General features: G+C 46.5%; 1 protein-coding gene across 2 annotated transcripts in view; it reads left to right on the top strand.

The window, feature by feature from the left end:
• The window catches only part of LOC138516786 (charged multivesicular body protein 3), a 939,210-nt gene that overhangs the window by 567,992 nt on the left and 353,509 nt on the right, over positions 1–17,709 (top strand). Inside the window, exon 1 of one of the 2 annotated variants that reach the window (XM_069632183.1) lies at positions 4,316–4,506. The exons of the other annotated variant lie outside the window; for it this stretch is intronic. Within the exon in view, the coding sequence (XP_069488284.1) occupies positions 4,462–4,506 (45 nt within the window). The 5' untranslated portion in view covers positions 4,316–4,461. Of the gene's footprint in view, positions 1–4,315; positions 4,507–17,709 lie in introns of those variants that run through there. 2 annotated transcript variants of the gene reach the window in all.

Here is a 17,709-nt window from a genome sequence, read left to right as displayed (position 1 = left end):
ATGATTGTGTGTATACCCTACCTAACTTGTATATAATACATATGTTTATGTTCCATGCACTTATCTGTATCCTGTAACTAAGCGCTTCAAGTATCCTTGTAACTGCTGCACCCAGCTACCTAAGGGTTAGGTGCGCATTACCAAATAAACAAACAAACAAACAAAAAACAAACAAACAAATCAAGCTACATATAAACACTCAAGTGCGAATGACGGCTCAACATTATCAGGGGTAGACCCCTCAACATTCAAAGACATTTAGAGGACGAGATTCAGTCCTTGCTGGAACAAGACATTATTGAGCCAGCATCGGGACCCACACCATGGGTCTCGCCCATAGTGCCCATGCCAAAGAAAGAAAACAACACCAGCATTCACATCTGCGTAGATATGAGAGCCCCAATTTGGTGATAGAGAGCGACACCTAGCACCCCGCATGACTGACATGATGCACTCGCTGCACAGGGATAAAGTATTTTGAAAACTCGATTTGAACCAAGTCTACCATCAACTAGAACTGCATCCAGATTCTAGACATATAACGACATTCTCTACACACTTGGGCTCTTCAGGTATAAGCGACTCAGCTTCGGTGTGGTCTGCTGCGGAAATTTTCCAAAACGAAATTCATCAAGTAATTAAATACATTCTGCACTGCTTAAACTACAGCGATGACATTTTGATCTTTGGGGCCACCCAAGAGGCACATGACGACACGATTAGAAGGGTGTGCATCCCACTAGAAGTTCTTCGGACCTATATTCTCCCATGACGGACTACAACCAGACCCAGACAAAGTGCAAGCCCTAGTGGAAGCCCCTAGACCAAATTCTATGTCCGCAGTTAGATCATTTCTGGGAATGGGGAGCTACTGCACCAGGTATATCCAGGACTTCAGTCAGCACACCCTTCCGGCTACTCACGGGAAAGGGTCAAGACTTTTACTGGTCGACTCAATGCGGCGAGGCATTTCAGGAGATCAAGAAGCACATCGCATCTGCATCATGTATGGCATATTATGACCCTGAACATAACACTGAAGTAACGGTAGATGCTAACCTTGTCGGTTTAGGGGCAATTTTAGCACAAACGAAACCAGGAGCCCTGCCCAATTCAGCAAGTAGCATATGCGAGTCGCAGTCTTTCTGCAACGGAATGCGCATACTCACAACCAGAGAGAGTCTTCCTGTGGTATGAGCATGTGAACACTATCGTCTGTTCCTATATGGATGTCCATTTACTATTATCACGGACCATGAAGCCCTTACAACCATTTATGGCAATCCAACGGCCAAGATGCCTCCACGCATTGCAAGGTAGGAACTCCGGCTGCAAGAGTACTCATTCGACATCATACACCGCCCAGGAAAGGACAACAATCCTGCAGATTTCCTATCTCGATACCCGTTGCCAGCCACGGACGAGAGACAATCAAAGCCAACCAATACATAAACTACCTGGTGAGCAGTGCACTACCCAAGTTTGTTACGAGAGTGCAACTGCTCGAAGGCCCGAAGAATGATTGGCTATTCGTGAAGGTGCAGAAGTGTTTTACATCAGGTCAGTGGCACCTCAAAGACAAACATGACCAGCCAATATCCACAGCTGAAGAGAAACACTTCCAAACATTCCGGCTCATAAAGCAGACATTATCCGTCTCCCCGGAAGGATTACTGCTGAAAGAAAACTGAATTGTTGTCCCTGCAAGTCTTCAAGATCAAATACTGGCGTTAGCACACACGGGACACAGAGGAATTGTGTCCACAAAGAGACAACTCAGAACCAAAGTATGGTTCCCACAGATGGATGAGAGGGTGAAACAGGTACTGGGAAAATGTGTGGAATGCAAGGCTGTTGCTCCGTGTACCTTTCCTGAGCCCCTCAAGATGACAACGATGCCACTGCAGAAATGGGACGAGGTTGCTGTCGACATGTTTGGCCCACTCGCCAACGGTAAATATGCACTCGTAATTGTGGACGAGATGTCAAGATTCCCGTAAGTGCACCTGATTCATCCCACCAGTGCTCAGGCAGTAATACCGGTGTTGGACAAAACATTCACTGACTATGGTATTCCCTCAATAGTGAAGTCATACAATGGACCCCCCTGTCACACTAACCCTGTGTGTTAGTGGACATGACTTTGCCATGTTTGCGGAACACCTTGGTTTTCAACATCACAAGGTCACTCCCTTGTGGCCACAAACAAATGGGACCGTGGAGAGATTCATGGGAAACCTAAAATGCACCCTACAAGTTTGTTCAATCATCACCAAAGGATTGTTCATGCAGGCCATCTGCACGTTACTTCAGGACTATAGAAACACACCACACATCTCCACAGGGACATGTCCGTCTGCGCTCATGTTTGGGCACGTGGTGCGAACAACTTTGCCACACAACCCTGGCAGCTCTCTCCCTAGTGAATGTGCAGACACGGACCGGTCCAGAGATCGTGAGAGCAAACACATGATGAATGAATATGCGGATCGTCGAAGAAGAGCAAAGCCCAGCAACTTCCAGATAGGGGACCAAGTACTGGTGCGGCAGGCACAAGACTTCAAAGAGGTCCCTGCTTTTAGGCCAGAGCCCATGATGGTGACTCATGTCCAAGGGGCCTTATTAATGGCTGCCAGTCCCACTGGCACTGTCACTCTTCCTTCTTTCGATCTTTCGCAGGCAAAGCACCCCAAGGCAATAATGATCCAACAGTCAGTGGTTACTTGTCGGAAATAGGAATGTGAGGCGGACGCTGATGATAGTGACAGCGAGCATAATACCATTGACACACCGTGTGTGCGAAGTCCTTCAAGAAAGGTAATTCGCAAGCCATCTCGCTGGATCGAGGAGATGAACTGAGAACATCAAGTTCCTTGCTATGCAAGGGGGAGATGTGGTGTCCCCTCTTTATTCTTACTGTTGTGAAAGAGGGCTTGTCCCCTTTCTGTTGTTGACATGGTGGGGTTCGATCCGTGTGATGTTAAGGGCGGGGTTACCGCCTTTGCGCCAGTTCATGCTAAAGAAATAAAGAAGAAACATCATAAGATCACTGGCTACGTGTCTTATTGGGTATGCATTTTATTGTCCCTCGCTATGTTACATTTTCTGCCCGCATAATCTAACACGTGGCATGAAAAGCCAGACATTTTCAAGCAAGAACTTCAGGCTTACAATAAAAAGCCTTGCCTTTTGATTGTGTCACCGACCCTTTTCATCAGAGATGCAGGGAGGTCAGTGTTGTGACTTAGCTTTATCTACACCCTGCTGTGTATGGACGGAATTCTGTGAGTGACTGACGTGGAATGCTGAGTGATAGAATGTTATGTTATGAGACGTTCCATGAATGTCAGTTGAGATGATGGGGTGACTGAGAGAGGATGCCGGTGGATGTTCCTGTCCCTTTGTTGTTACCTGACCTGATGTTCTTGTATGATGTATGTGGAGCACGGATGTCAGTGTCATTATTGGACAGGGAGCCACGATGACACGGCAAGCCTTTTTTCTAAAGCCTGAAGCTTGCTCTCGATTACACGTGAGAACTTTACACAAAAAAAAACCTTGCCTACTACAATCCTGGTCACGGGCTGCAGCTAGGAGGGGACTGAATCATTGACAACTCTAGCCCTCTTAAACGACATCACGTGACGACACGCACTCAAGCAATCCCCTGCCTGCCTTCGGTATCACACTTTGAGGCGAGCAGAGTGTTCCTCTGAAGTCGTGAGAACACTTGGGACAGGGGCATGACGGGGTGAAGGAAATAAAAATCAGCGGACATATTGGAAAAGTGAAGAATTCATTGAGGGCAGTTCGGGCTTCCTGAAGATCGTCACATGAAGTCTTACAACATTTACATATCAGAGAACTAAAAACTATTTCGCAAATTACGTGTTTAAGTTTATTACGTACAAGATATATAATCTAACAATTATATTTAGGGTAATATTCCTAAACAAAATGGAAATATCGTCTTTCAAAAAATGTGAACTGTAACCATCGTTTTCTTTTTTTAACTCCTTAGAGTGTCTTTTAATGAACGTCAACCTCCATCAGACGCCTGACACTTGTACAGATAGCGAGCATTGCTACATCATACCTGTCCTTCCTCTGTGTTTATAACTCCAATGCTCGTCTGGGACTTCAAAGTATTAAAAGGATACCTTTTGTGAATACAGTGTTTTTAGAATGGAAACACTTTGGGACTATCATGTATTTTGTGCATACATTCTAAAATGATATACTTGCTAACGGAGGTTTCATTATACCCGTAAAAATGAGCGTCCACTCTAAGATGGCTGCCGTAAGGTTCCTTGGAAGGTCTGTCAGCGCTGCCCCGCCCCTCTGATGCACTGAAAGCGGAAGTGTGGGGTGTTGTAGGAAGAAACTGGTGGTTTCGCTCACTCCCAGGTGTGCGTATTTTTATTTTGTCCTACAGAGCATATAGACAGTGACATCAGCATTATGGGGTTGTTTGGAAAGACGCAGGATCGGCCTCCAAAGGAACTGGTATGTTCAGAGAATACTTAACACTATTCGAGATGCATGGCAGGAGTTCTGAGTGCTTGTCAGTCTGGGATTAAGATGAAAAGAGTGAGGCAACAACGTCTCCGCTGAGTTTGCCTCTTGCCGACAGTGTCAAGACAGGAATACGTCACAGAGATGGCTTGTTTCTGGGCTGATCAGATGGCCATTGGGGATGAAGCCAACGAAGCAACCTTCATGTTCAGTGCCCACCTGTACACACGATCCCTTCAAACATACATGTGTTGCTGTGCTATATACATGTTAAACCCCTACATACCCTTGAGCCTTTCGGGGTAGTACAGCATTCTGTCCCAGACTGTAACGTACACTCCATATTTCCATACCCTTAAAGCTTCGTCAAACTGCCCAGGAACAAGGGCGACTGTTCCAACTCTTTCTGAAATTCGCTATGCTAGACTATCTTCATGATGATTTATAAAACTCCTAAAGGGCAACTCTGAGATTTTGCGAATACCCGAAAATGGTTAAGTAAACCCACTGAAACTTCACGAAACATTTTGTAACCCTATATATTTTCCCCAAGGCTCTATTCCCGACCTGTACAATTTTGTTTTCTATACCAGAAAGAGTTTGGTATTAATACATTATGTAAATTAGCTGCTGACCATGTCTTCCATCATCTACACATTAATTTGTCACATTTGTCTGCTGTCAGGGCAGCAGGGATCGGTTCTTCAGGAATTTCATGGCCACCAAATGTAAACAGTGGGTGAGTTATTTGAATACTTTGAGATCTTTGTCTTCAAGAGAATGGTGGTTTTGGAATGATTCGTCAAGGCCATGTATCATGGGTTTGAAGCTCAGGAACATAACATTTTATATTGATTTGTCTACAAAGTCAACCTGCCTGGATTTGTATGAGAGATGCATTAGGTGTGTGGAAAGTTGAGCACGTTCCCCAGGGTTTGTGAAAGTAATCGAGGGGAGGATGCTAGTGGGCTGGTGCTCTTTTCATGTACGAGTTCGTTATGGCAGACCCTGGTGGCTGGCGAGTATACATTATATAATGGTATCTGAGAGAATGCAATGGGAGCAGAGGAATTTTGGATCTGTGGGTAAAGTGGGACAAGCTAATTTAAGTTTTGCCAGGGTTCAAAGCATACACATAAGACTTTTTGGGTCATCAGAAAAGATTATGAACATCCAAATAAAAGTGTGATGTTAGAAAGCGGCGATGTAGTGAGGAGGAGGCCCAAAATGGAGTCCGGGATTGGTGGACGGTGTCGCACAGTTCTTTAAGTAGGGATAAGAAATCGAGTGGGCGTCTGTGTGTCGTGATGCATTATTTGGAGGATCTCGCGCAGCCCCCAAATCCCAACTAGCTAACAAAGCTTTCAAAAAGGTGTTACCTGTATATTTAAAGGAATAACCAACACAGCCAATCAAGCTTACATATGTGCAATGAAAGGGCAAACATTCTGGTTTAAAAGATGTATTTCAATATGGTTAATGTGTGTTAACGTTTTGACCAAAATAAATATATTGCATTGAAAGGGGTCAGTACAACATGCAATCTCACAGTTCTTATAGAATTCCATTATTCATGCATACTAATTAAAGATATTCTAGTGATAATACTTTAATACAATGTGTTGCAAAAATCAAACCATGTATTTGCTTATAATGTTCCTTTCCTGTTTGAAAAGTACCTAATTTCACATTTCTTTAACTGGTGGTGTGATTCTAAACATTACTGACAGTGACATCTACTGGCAAAGTGCAGTATTGCCACTCATATTTTAAGGAATTTGGTGAGGGGGGGGGTCAGTTCGGAAAGGCTTAAGGGCAAAATTTGGCTGAGTCCTGGCTATCCCTGGCCCACTTAAAGCCCTGGTGATGGAGACCTTGAAGCCTCATGATAGGATTGGTTAAGGAGATGTCAAGGCAGAGCTGGTGTCCTTGTCAGACACTGGTTACAAGAGATATTGTGCTTGGCGCTGTCACACTTCTAGAAGTTCGAGCAGCAGACAAGCTGTGGGGAGGAAATTAAGATTCTTGATTTTAGAATTCAGATACTTTTGTTTCAAAGGAGTTCCCTTTGTGCGAAAGTGTTGCAGAGATTGCAGGTAGTTTGTAAAAGTCCCAGTTTGATTTCTGCAGAAAGGGTGCCAAATCTCGCCTATCTGATACTGTTAATGATAGAATTTTCATTTATTTGCTAATTCCCTTCAACCCTCGAGACCCCCAGCTCTTTTACTGGACTCAGGGCTTGTGATTTATTCCACCTGAGTGAGTGGGACCTTTTCATCACTCTCATGTATTTTTCCTGACTGGGATTTTAGTGTTATGCAGTCTGACAACTCCATATGCATCTGCTGTTTGTATAGTGACACACAGCACCTTAGGTGCAGTGCCACTGAGAAGACCCTTGGACTTCTAAATGTTTAAATACATTTTCTTGGGTGAACTACCGTTTCCCAAGAATAGTAAGATGATCTCTCTTACCTTTCTCTCTGTGGGACCAGCACACACCACCCTATATGGCGTGCTGGGGGTTTACCAAGTAATTCCTTATCCCACTTCTCATGTAGCATTTTTTGTTACACTAACCTACTTTAAATGACTGGTGGCAGTGGTTTAATTTTACTACCAGTGTGCATCTTTACCGCAGGCTGAACCCTCAGGTACATTACAGTACCCATGGGCTTCTTTTTTTGCTATTTTCTGTTTAGTTTCTTCTGGGCTTTTACTCTTGGTTGAAGCCGGTTTGAGTCCTTTGTGTGTTTTGCCTTCGGCAGGCTTCAGCCCCGAAGCCCGCCCAGGCTACAGTGTCTGGAAAGGCAGGAAGTGAGGGAGGGTCCCGAAAAATCCCTGTCCTTTTTCTCTAGGTGTGTCTGAGTGAAAGCAGTCCTGATTAGCCTGCTGGCTGTCCTGAAATCGGGGTAGCCACCCTGCTGTGTGATTGACGGCATAGGCTGTGAATGAATGGGAAATCGCATAAAAAGCAAGGTTTTTGTCGACCACTGGAGAGGAACACCTGCAGAAAGAAGACGAGACGCCAGCAGCACACTCCTGGACCACGTTGTGCCAGGTTGAAGTCTGTAGGGTATTTTGTGGAGATTTGTGGCCTGACGGTATTTTCTTACCGCCGAAATATAACTTAGCAACAATCACTCCTTGTATTCAGATTGGGCCATGTACGACAATAATACAGTGAACATGCATTATTTCAGCACCCAGGCATGCATATTTGGTATGCGTGGGTGGTAGGCGCGGTTGGTGGTATTTTGGTGAGCATAATTCCCTTGTTTTATTTGTGGCCCCAATGTCCAAAATCCCTTGTCTTTGCTTAGATTTTTCGTGTGATCACTAGAGAGACCTCAGACCTACATTTTAGGAATACCACATTTTTCAGTGATAGTGTTGGTGTGCCACCATGGGCGAACTCACTGACTTATTTACGACAGAGAGCTATATATGGTAGTCTTGTGGTAATTTCCACTACCTTATATACGGTAGGGAGCTATGTTCAGAGAGTCTCTCTTCCCGTTGGCTCATGTACCTCCAACAAGCTATGCTACAGTCACTCACAATTATTCATACTGATTCTGACATGCACACATCTGTCTTAAAATGACCATTGCACTGTTTAAAAATCTCCCCACATCATCGGCATTGTAATGGTAAATAGTAAATACACCACCCGTCTGTTTTCAAATATTTTTCTGTATTATAAAAGTTGCATTTAAACACGATCTCATTCTTTACAGAAATAAATAAAATGGTACAGTAAAAGCATTGTCTATGACACACTGCAAAGAGCGTGGCGGAGAACAGAACTCAAATTGCAACATTGGTATTTGATTAAGACACGCACAGGAATCCTACACTGACTGCATATTACCGTACACACTCAGCTCCCACACTTCTCATTACCTTATCTTTTTAGTTGTTCTCTTTGGCTGTTCTCTTTGTGAATGTGGCTCCCTTGAAGATTAACTCCAGCAAAAAGGAACGCTTGCCTTCTCAAACCGGGGTCATTGCCTGGAATTCTCAGCTTTTACAGATAGGAATGCCTCAGCCAGTGGAAAGGTCCTTCTTTCAGCTCTCCCCAATCTCGACTGCAGCAGGACGCAGGAATCTGCATTCAGTCAGGAGTCCCACAGCCAGGTCTTCTCCCCAGTAGTGCAGAAAAATGTCTGCCTGTCTTTTTCCCCGATACTGCCCACTAAAACTTTCATCTCAGCCCTCTGTATGACGTGTCCCAATGAAATCCATCATCTCTCATCCTCCTACTCTCAACAATAGCTTCGCTTATACATTTGCAATTGTTGCAAATCTGACTTCCTTCTTCCTGCAGTTACTGTGCACAAAAACACGGAGAATCAGGCAGAGAAGAGAAGAAAAAAAATCTGCACACACATTTAAATGGCTTTCAGAGTATGCCTAATTCTGCAGTGGAGAACACATTTTATTAGTGGGTTATGTTAAATAAGGTTTTATTAGTCAGGTTAATGGTTAATAGGTTAGCTGTTAATTTTCAAATGTGTCTCTCGCACCATAGGCATTTCAGGTGAAAAATAGTGTGCATTTTTAAATGAGCACGTGTGCTTTTAACTGTAAAAATAGATTTGCATCTTATATGTTAAAATCGTTTTTGACTGAATAGCCTGTCTTTCCTTGTTAATCTGGTAACCCATATAGCAATGCACCGCACCCTTGTGGTGGTGCTGCAAAAAAAAATGTGCTACTTGTGCAGTAGTGCTGTACTCTGTGCTGTAACATGCCAAATATCCTTACAAGTCCTGCAGCTGTGCTGACCCCATTTTCATATCGACTGGGAAGACTCGTACGTGATGACTTCCTTCCTTAGGCTGGTGGGACCAACTAGCCTCAAGACCAGCTTCCATTTGACGCATCCCCCGACTTGAAGTGTCTCGCCAGAGTTGCAGAAGTCCAATGCCAGTAGTCCTGTGACCATTGACGAGTGCATCGGCTTTCGAAATCGGAATCCATCCAAATCTTCGTGGGCATCTAGAGGACCCTGTGGAAGCAGGAAATCTTGATCCAGAGTCCAGGACCGAGGGAGCAAGCTTCTTCCAACCAGTGTTTTCGTTCTTCATTTGCCGCTGAGGAAAAGGTGCCAAAACACTGAAGCGCTGCTTAAAGAAAGGAAATCCATTGCTGAGGAGTCCCTCTTCCGAGTACTGCCGCAGGAGCCCACTAGACGTCCTCCCTTTCGTCACCACGACCAATGTCCAGGAACAAGGGTCTGCCAAGCTGTAGGACGGAGGAATCCAGCTGGAAATATTTTTTTCTAATCACAGGTACTATGGGGTTTGGGGTTTCACCTTTTAGCCTAATGTTGTGCTTCCTGTCTTACAAAGTACTTTTTGGAGTTGATCTCAACTCACCTGCACTGACCTAACAGCTTGTGCTCTCTTCAAAGTAGCTCACTTGAGTTACTGTGATTTCTTCTGAACTTATTAACTTTGTCAAGACTTTATCTAAAAAGAAGTGCATCAGAACTATTGACTTTCTGTCCCTAAAGGCACACATCTACAGATAATCTACTGGCTTTGGCAGTGCTTGTTCCCTCATGGGTTATAATTGTGGATGCTATCATTGCTGGGATAAAAGTTTGCCTGCCTCACTTTAGGAGGTTAGAATTGTTTTACAAACTGTTGAAAGTATGTTCTAAGTCTTATTCTAACCCTTCCTTCCTTTCACAACCTGGTAACTGAATTGGTAATAGAAAATAAGTGCAATACTGACGTTACTGAAGTCACTCTGTGTCCTGGAACATGTGTTAACATAAGAAAAGTATTTACCAACTTTTATTGTCTTTTCAAACTAAATCCAAACTTTGAATGTTGCTAGTAGATGAAGCTTTTTAAAGAATGCTAATTTGAACCTTGTGTATATATTAAATATTTATATATAACTTTAAGTGTGTAAGTTTTGGCTACTTGTACTTACTGATTTCAATTGTACAGCTCTACAGCTCGCATTACCCCTCTTGAGATAAGCTTGGCTGCTAAGTCACACTACCAATCTGCGTAGTACAGGCCTATATTAAACGGTGGGTTACCCAATACCAAGCAGATAAGTATTGTGTAGTCCTCACATGTTTGACCTAATGGATACCTTGACCAGGCGAATTAGGGGTAATTCTAAAAGTGCCCTGTACACTGAAGATGTGGGATGTCTAATAATAGCATGCATGGAGAGACACCACGGTCACCATTCCTTTCACTCCATTCTTTTGCTGATTTACGTAGAAAGCTCTTCAGGTGCAAAGGATCAGCAGTAGCGATGCCCATTGTTTTTTATTGTAACAATGGTGGCTGCTGCTGTCTTGCCATTAATAATGATGGATGGCACCGTTTTCTGCAGGCAGAAAGTACCTGGGCGTAATGTGCCATTTTCAAGGGATTTACACACCCACTAGAATGAGGGTGAGAATCCATAGTAATCATTGACAGTGGTTTGCAGTACCCATATATTCAACACTGCAAACTTGTTGCACTGCAGCAAAACTAATCACAAGGCTACAAGTAGTTTGTTAATCTTTCTGAGAGCCTTGGAGAAGATTCCTAATTGGATCCAATTCAAATTCTCATATACAAGTCACTGAATGGACTTGGGCCCCCTTACCTGACTGACACTAACTCCAACCTTTTTTCTTTCTTCTTCAAAACCGTAGTTGTAGTGTCCCAGTTACTTACCTGTAATCTTCATTACGCATAGTCCGTCTCTTCCTCATCTTAGTACTTACTTGTGAGACTCATGACCTCCATCTCAGGAATCAATTCCATCATTTAACTAACACTCATACCTCCCCTAACCCCTCCAGAGGATATCATATTCCCCACACCATGTTAGTCTCAATATGCCCTAACACATCATCAGGGTCGGACTGGGACATGAAAGAGGCCCGGATACCCAAACGAAAGTGTCCCACCCCTTGCCTCAAAGATTCCCAACCCTCGCCTCAAAAAAGTGTCCCAACCCTTGCCTCAAAGTGTCCCTCAAACCATCATGCGAGAATCACGCCAATACACGACTTTACAGAAAATGATACTTATGGAGGGTTCATGTGTCTGTTAGATTACAACACAACTCATAAAATAACTTAACTTTGCATACAGTTCTGTGACGGGGTCCAGGGACAGGTGACAAAACAAAAAACTACAGCTCAGTTCGCATTCAAGTAGATATGGCAGCCCCCCACCCCTCCTCTGCACTCCAGTGGGGCCCTTTTTGCAGGAAATGGACTATAATAATGGTAAAAGGCGCTATATAAATGACTACAATACAATATAGATCTGATATCAACACGGGACACTGATGTGGTGCATTACTTGTGCTTCACAGGAGATGGCCTGGATTATCCTGGTAGTAGATGCCACCTAAAGGGTGGGACAAGAAATCTTCATAAGGAATGCCCACAGTGCCTCTACCAGCCTTTTATATGGGACAGATCTGGGAGAACCACTTGTATACATAGGCTAAAGACAGAGCTACTTCAATCAACACCATAAGCCAGAGCACAGTGATAAGCCCTGTTGCATGAATGCCAATCGTGCCTAAAACGGAAATTACTCACGTGTGTACTATTCCTCTCTGACTGCCACCACTCCCAACGCTCTCCCACTTCCTCAACATTTGTGTCTCGAACTACAACTCTCAGAATGAACCTGACTAAAAATCCTGAGCTACCAGATTCCCAAAATTCCATAAAAACACGTGACTTGAAAAAAAGGTGCCAAATTCGGCTTGCACGACCCCTTATCACTCAGCACCTCTTACAGCCACTGTGGTCCTCTCTACTGAGTGGCCACAGTGGGCCTAGTGACCTTCCTGAAGTGTTCCCCTCATTGGTGGGCGCCCCCCCCCCCGCGAGTGCGCCTGTGGACAGGCCAGGGTGGGCAGCTAGTGGCTGACTCCCTTCTGTGATAGCTCCCTCATGGAATGCCCTCGGTGCAATTTGTGGCCCACAGTGATATCCGTAAGTAGGCCATAGACAGAGCCTGGGCCTAGCTGGGAAGCTGGAAAGCGCTGTACATGGGGACCCCTTCAGGTAGTTACAAGTAAGTACCCCCCTAGGATAGCCGGGGTAACACAGGAGCTGGGATGGATAGAAAGAGCGGTAGAGGGGGAGAATTTAGTTTGAGTGGAGCTATCAGCCATTGGCCAGATATTCTTTGAAGAGTAGGGTCATCAGGTACTGACTGCCACAGTTTCCTTTGAGAGCATGGCCCAAGGCCCGCTACTGTTAGGGAAACCGATTCTCAAGTGTGCATGCTTTTCAGTTTCCATGTACCTTCTGAGAGCAGCTGGTGCATTCCATGGGACAACAAAGCTCAATATCGTTCTATCCCAAACATTCACCCACCCTGCAAAATCCTGCACAAACGGGTGGCAGCAAGAGGTCCTGATATCCCACGTGATACAGTCACATGGAATTGACCACACCTCCTAGCGGCGCAGAGTCTGTGTGCGGTTGCTGCCTGCATTTTCATTGGTTCTTCCTTCCCTTCCCCCAGCGGAACCAGCCCCAGAGCCCAGCCCAGGCACAAATTGCTTTCAACTTTGCATGCAAGTGCAACAAATGTGTGTTTATTTGAGTTTAAACAACAAAACATCATAAACATAGGCATTCATCGGAAAAGAAAATTATGGCAGTATTGACAATGGAGGTAAACACAATCATAGGGGTGTCTTGAGTACACCTGAGAGTCAGAAAACGGGTGGTAGTTCTGGCAATGATATGTCCCTGGATGAGGAGAGGGGGGAAGGGGAGATGAGTGGGGTGCGGGAGTGTATGAGGGGGGGTTGTGGGGGGTGGTATCTCTCAGTACACGTCTAGCCATTTCCCCCATATCTTTTAAAATTTTCGGGGGCAGCCCCACGCGTTGTAGATGCAGCGTTCCATAGTTGCGCACCTGCTCAGTTCGTTGATCCAGCGGTTCAAGCATATAGTCTGCCGAGCCCCAGGTTGCAGCGGTCAGCCATTTCCCTGCTCCCAGTGCAATCGCTAGGAACGACTTTTCATGTTTACTGAGGTCGACCCCCCAGATTCCCAAGAGTACCATTTTGGGTTCCTTAGGAATTGGTGCTCCTAGTATGTTGGACACTATATTGATGCATTCCTCCCAGAAGGTTTGTAGCACCTCGCAATCCCATATCATGTGAAAAAAAGGTGCCTGTCTCCCGTTTGCATCGGAGACCTGTCACATCTCCGGTCCCTTCCCATCTGGCGAGGGCTGTGCGAGGGTAGTAGGAGCGGTGGAGTATTCAGAGTTGTATCAGTCTGAGTTTGGCTTCGATACCTATCTCTCGAGGGAACATCGGTGCGTCCACCCAATCTTCCGGTTCTAGGTCGCCTAGATCCCTTTCCCATCTCTTTCAGCTTAGTGAGTTCTTTAGTTCCGAAAGAGTTGAGGGCTTGGTAAAGCGTAGAGGTGACTTTGTATGGGATACGTTGCGGAAGAGTGTTGGTCTCTAGGGGGGAGCAGGGGGTATGGTGGATATGTCTAGGAATTAGGTGTGTATGGCGTGAGCCAGCTGTGCATGTCGGAACCGGTCCATCGGTGTCAGACCAAATCTCTTGTGGAGAGTATTGAATTCTAGTATGCGTCCCTCTTGGATCACGTGTGCCAGTGTGGTTATCCCTCGCTTCTCCCAGTTTTCGAAACAGCCCATTCACTGTATTTCTGGGAGGTGTGTGTTGTACCATATGGGTTGGGCTAGTGTTGGTTTTGCTCCCCAGGCAATATGTTTATGCGCTTCCCTCCAGGCATGGCAGATATGGAGTGACTTTCTTGGTATTTTCGAGGTTCGATTACTAGTGGCGTATAGGGCTTGAAGGGGCAATACGGGGTGCAGAGCTTCGGTTTCAATGCGGCTATGTGGTAATGTGGCGTCGGCATGTAGCCATTCATTTACCACCCCTGTCTGTGTTGCTAGATAGTACGTGCGTATACATGATAATCCAATGCCTCCCTCCCATACAGAGCGTTGGAGGGTAGTAAGAGCGATTCTGGGTTGTTACCCGCCCCAGAGCAGTGTACGTAGGCTCCTGTCTATGCATGCAAAGGTTTCGTGGGGGATGGGGAGTGGGGCATTTTGTAGAACATATAGGAGTCTGGGGAGTGTCATCATTTTAAGCAGAGCTGCCCTGTCCATTAATGATGGAGGGGGGGGGCGATTGCCAGTGGGAGACATCTTTGCTAAATCTGTCTAGTACAGGCTGCAGGTTAAGTTGGCGGTATCTGTCTAGGGTCGGGCCGATGCGTATGCCTAGGTATGTGAATTCTCTAATACAGACGTGGTAGGGGCAAGACTCTGGGATCGCAGTGTCGCCACCCTGGATCGGAAAGTAGATGGTTTTTTGTTCGTTCACTTTCAGGCTGGCAAATTTTTGGTATTCCTTGAGGGTGTAGGACACAGTCGCGCATTAGGTGAGAGGGTTGCTAAGGTGTATGAGGAGATCGTCTGCGTAGAGCGAGAGCCGCTCTCCTCCTCCTGGCCAGGTGAATCTGGACCAGTTTTGTCATGATGCCTACCTCCAAGGTCCAGGTCCGACCCAGCAACCCCAGAGGCAGGCATCATTCCCCCCAGGGAAGTTCCAGCTGGCCCAAGCTGGGGCCCTTTGGATGCAGTCCTGGCGCCTTAGGCGCCAGGCTCATGTTGGACCCCAGTCCTGGCGCCTTAGGCGCCAGGCTCATAAAGCTGGACATGTGTTCAAGTGTTTTAGTGTGCACTTACCTGATGCAGACCATGCTGTTACATCCAGGCCCTCTTGAGGCCTGAATGGGACTACTTTACCTGTGGGACTACTTTCCACCCGGGTGTGGTCGGGGAAGGATACATATCCTGATCGGTGGAAGGATACATACCTGGAACTTCTTCCAAAGCTATTTAAACCCCACCCGAACAGCCACACGTGCTTCGCGTTGTTCTGCACCTAGCAGCTGGACGCTCACCGTGTCTGCTCCTGGACTTCAGCCACGCCTGTCAGCATCCTGGCACACCTGCTAAGGGTAATAAGAAGAGAATTGGGGAGGAAGAAGGCTTACCTGCTAAACCTGCATCACGGAGACATTTCACCGACGATCCTGAAAAGGAAGACATCATTTTTTAAAGCATTTCGCTCCGATCGCTGCAGCGCTTCATTTCACTCACCTTTCTTGGGCGCCTCCATCTTCAGCAGCGATCATCCGGATCCGCAGCCACTTCCCAGAGCCTAGAGAGAAAAAGACAAGAACACAAGGTGAGGGAAGGGAATAGGAAAATCTCAGTTTCCTTCTAAGACTTACCTGTTGGGTCATTCCCATTTCATTTCGGGTCTTGCTGCTTCCAAGCATTTTCCGGACCCCGGCCCCTATGGGGGAAAAAAGACAAAGACATTAGATGAGCGAATGCAAAAACATTACCTGAGCGCTCATCTAGGACTTACCAGATCTTTACTGGAACTGCACGTTTCACTTCGGGTCGGCGCCATATCTCCGGCATTCCGAACCCCGGCCCCTATGGGGAAAAGACATCAACATTAGCGCTTTGTTGCAAGAAGTCTCCAATCTCCATCTGAAAAAAGACAATGAACATTATTATTTAAAGCTTGAACTTTTGAACTTGCAACAGAACTTTTACAGCACCTTACCAGTATAATCAAGCTTACCTGAACTCCCATCCAACCTCAATCCAGTGAAGTAACTGGGTTCAACGCGCCCCTGTGTCAGAAGCAGGATGGAGAGCTCGTCCTTTCAGACCATAAGGTGAGACTTCACGGGGAATCGTGGAAGGGTATCGAGGAGGGTTGGAAGGAAGTGGGAGGCTCGAGCATTATTCCGCCAGATTGTAATACTCCCTTTTCATGTACAGGAGGATATTCCTGAGAGCCAGATTAGCCAGAGTTGAGGGGCCCGTCCTATCCATCTTCAGAGCCCTGCGCTTCACCAGTGAAGAGGCATCAGCACTCGAAACCAGGCCAGCGCCCCCGTGGGAATCAGGTGAGCGTGACAAGTTTTTATCCGATCTGAGTTTAATTGCTAGTGGCTCAATAGCTAGCAAGAATAGGAGGGGAGAGAAGGGCCAGCCCTGTCTGGCCCAGTGGAAACCGTCTACAACATGGGTGCACAACATACAGCCCGCGGGCCAGTTGCGGCCCGCCATGCCGTTTTGTCCGGCCCGCGAGGCACAAAGACTTTCCTAATGGAGGGCGGCCCGCAAGCAGCATCGGCCGCCCTCCATTAGGAAAGTCTTTGTTGTCTTTCGGGCCGGACAAAACACTGGCCCTCATTGGTTCAGTGCACACGAACCACGCAGCTCCTACGAGCCACGTAGTGCGTGTGCGCTGCACCAATGGAGTGCCAGCACTACGGCTGGCGTGGCCAGTAAGGCTTGATGCCGGAAGGCATTTCAGCCTTGCTTGCCACACCAGCCGTAGTGCCAGACGCCTCGCCAGCGTTCCAGCACGTCTGGGTAAGTACATGGGTGTGTGTGTCTGTCTCGGGTCTGTCCTGACTGTGTTTTTTGTTTCTGTATGTATGTTGAGATGCGGAGGGGGGGGGGGGGTGTCGGGTCTGCTTGAATGTGTTTGTGTGCAAGTGCAGTGTGTGTTGAGATGCGGAGGGGGTGTGGGGGTCGGGTCTGCCTAAATGTGTTTGTGTGCAAGTTCAGTGTATGTTGAGATGCGGGGGTGGGGTGTGTGTCGGGTCTGCCTGAATGTGTTTGTGTGCAAGTGAAGTGTATGTTGAGATGTGGGGGTGGGGGGTCCGGGTCTGTACGCGTGCATGCTTGTGAGTTGGGGGATGGGGGATACAGGTCTATATGGATGCATGGTGTATGCATGTGAGCTTGTATGGTGGGGTGGGGTCTGTATGGGTGCATGGTGTATGCTTGTGGGTTTGGGTGCTGAGTTGGGGGTGGGGGGTTCGGGTCTGTATGGGTGTATGCTTGTTAGTTTGTATGCAGGGTTGGGGGGTTTGGGGTCTGTATGAGTATGTATGCATGGTGCATGCTTGGTGGCATGGGGCATAGTGTTTGCTTGAGGGGTGGGTGTCTTGGGGCATAGTGTTTGCATGAGGGTGGGTGTCTTGGGGCATAGTGTTTGCATGAGGGGTGGGTGTCATGGGGGCATAGTGTTTGCATGAGGGGTTGGTGTCATGGGGCATAGTGTTTGCATGAGGGGTGGTTGTCATGGGGCATAGTGTTTGC

Source organism: Ambystoma mexicanum, chromosome 6q, assembly GCF_040938575.1.
Source record: "Ambystoma mexicanum isolate Mex_15411 chromosome 6q, UKY_AmexF1_1, whole genome shotgun sequence".
Lineage (NCBI taxonomy): Eukaryota > Metazoa > Chordata > Amphibia > Caudata > Ambystomatidae > Ambystoma > Ambystoma mexicanum.
Note: the sequence above shows the minus strand (reverse complement) of the source record. Positions and strands in the feature narration are given on the sequence as shown.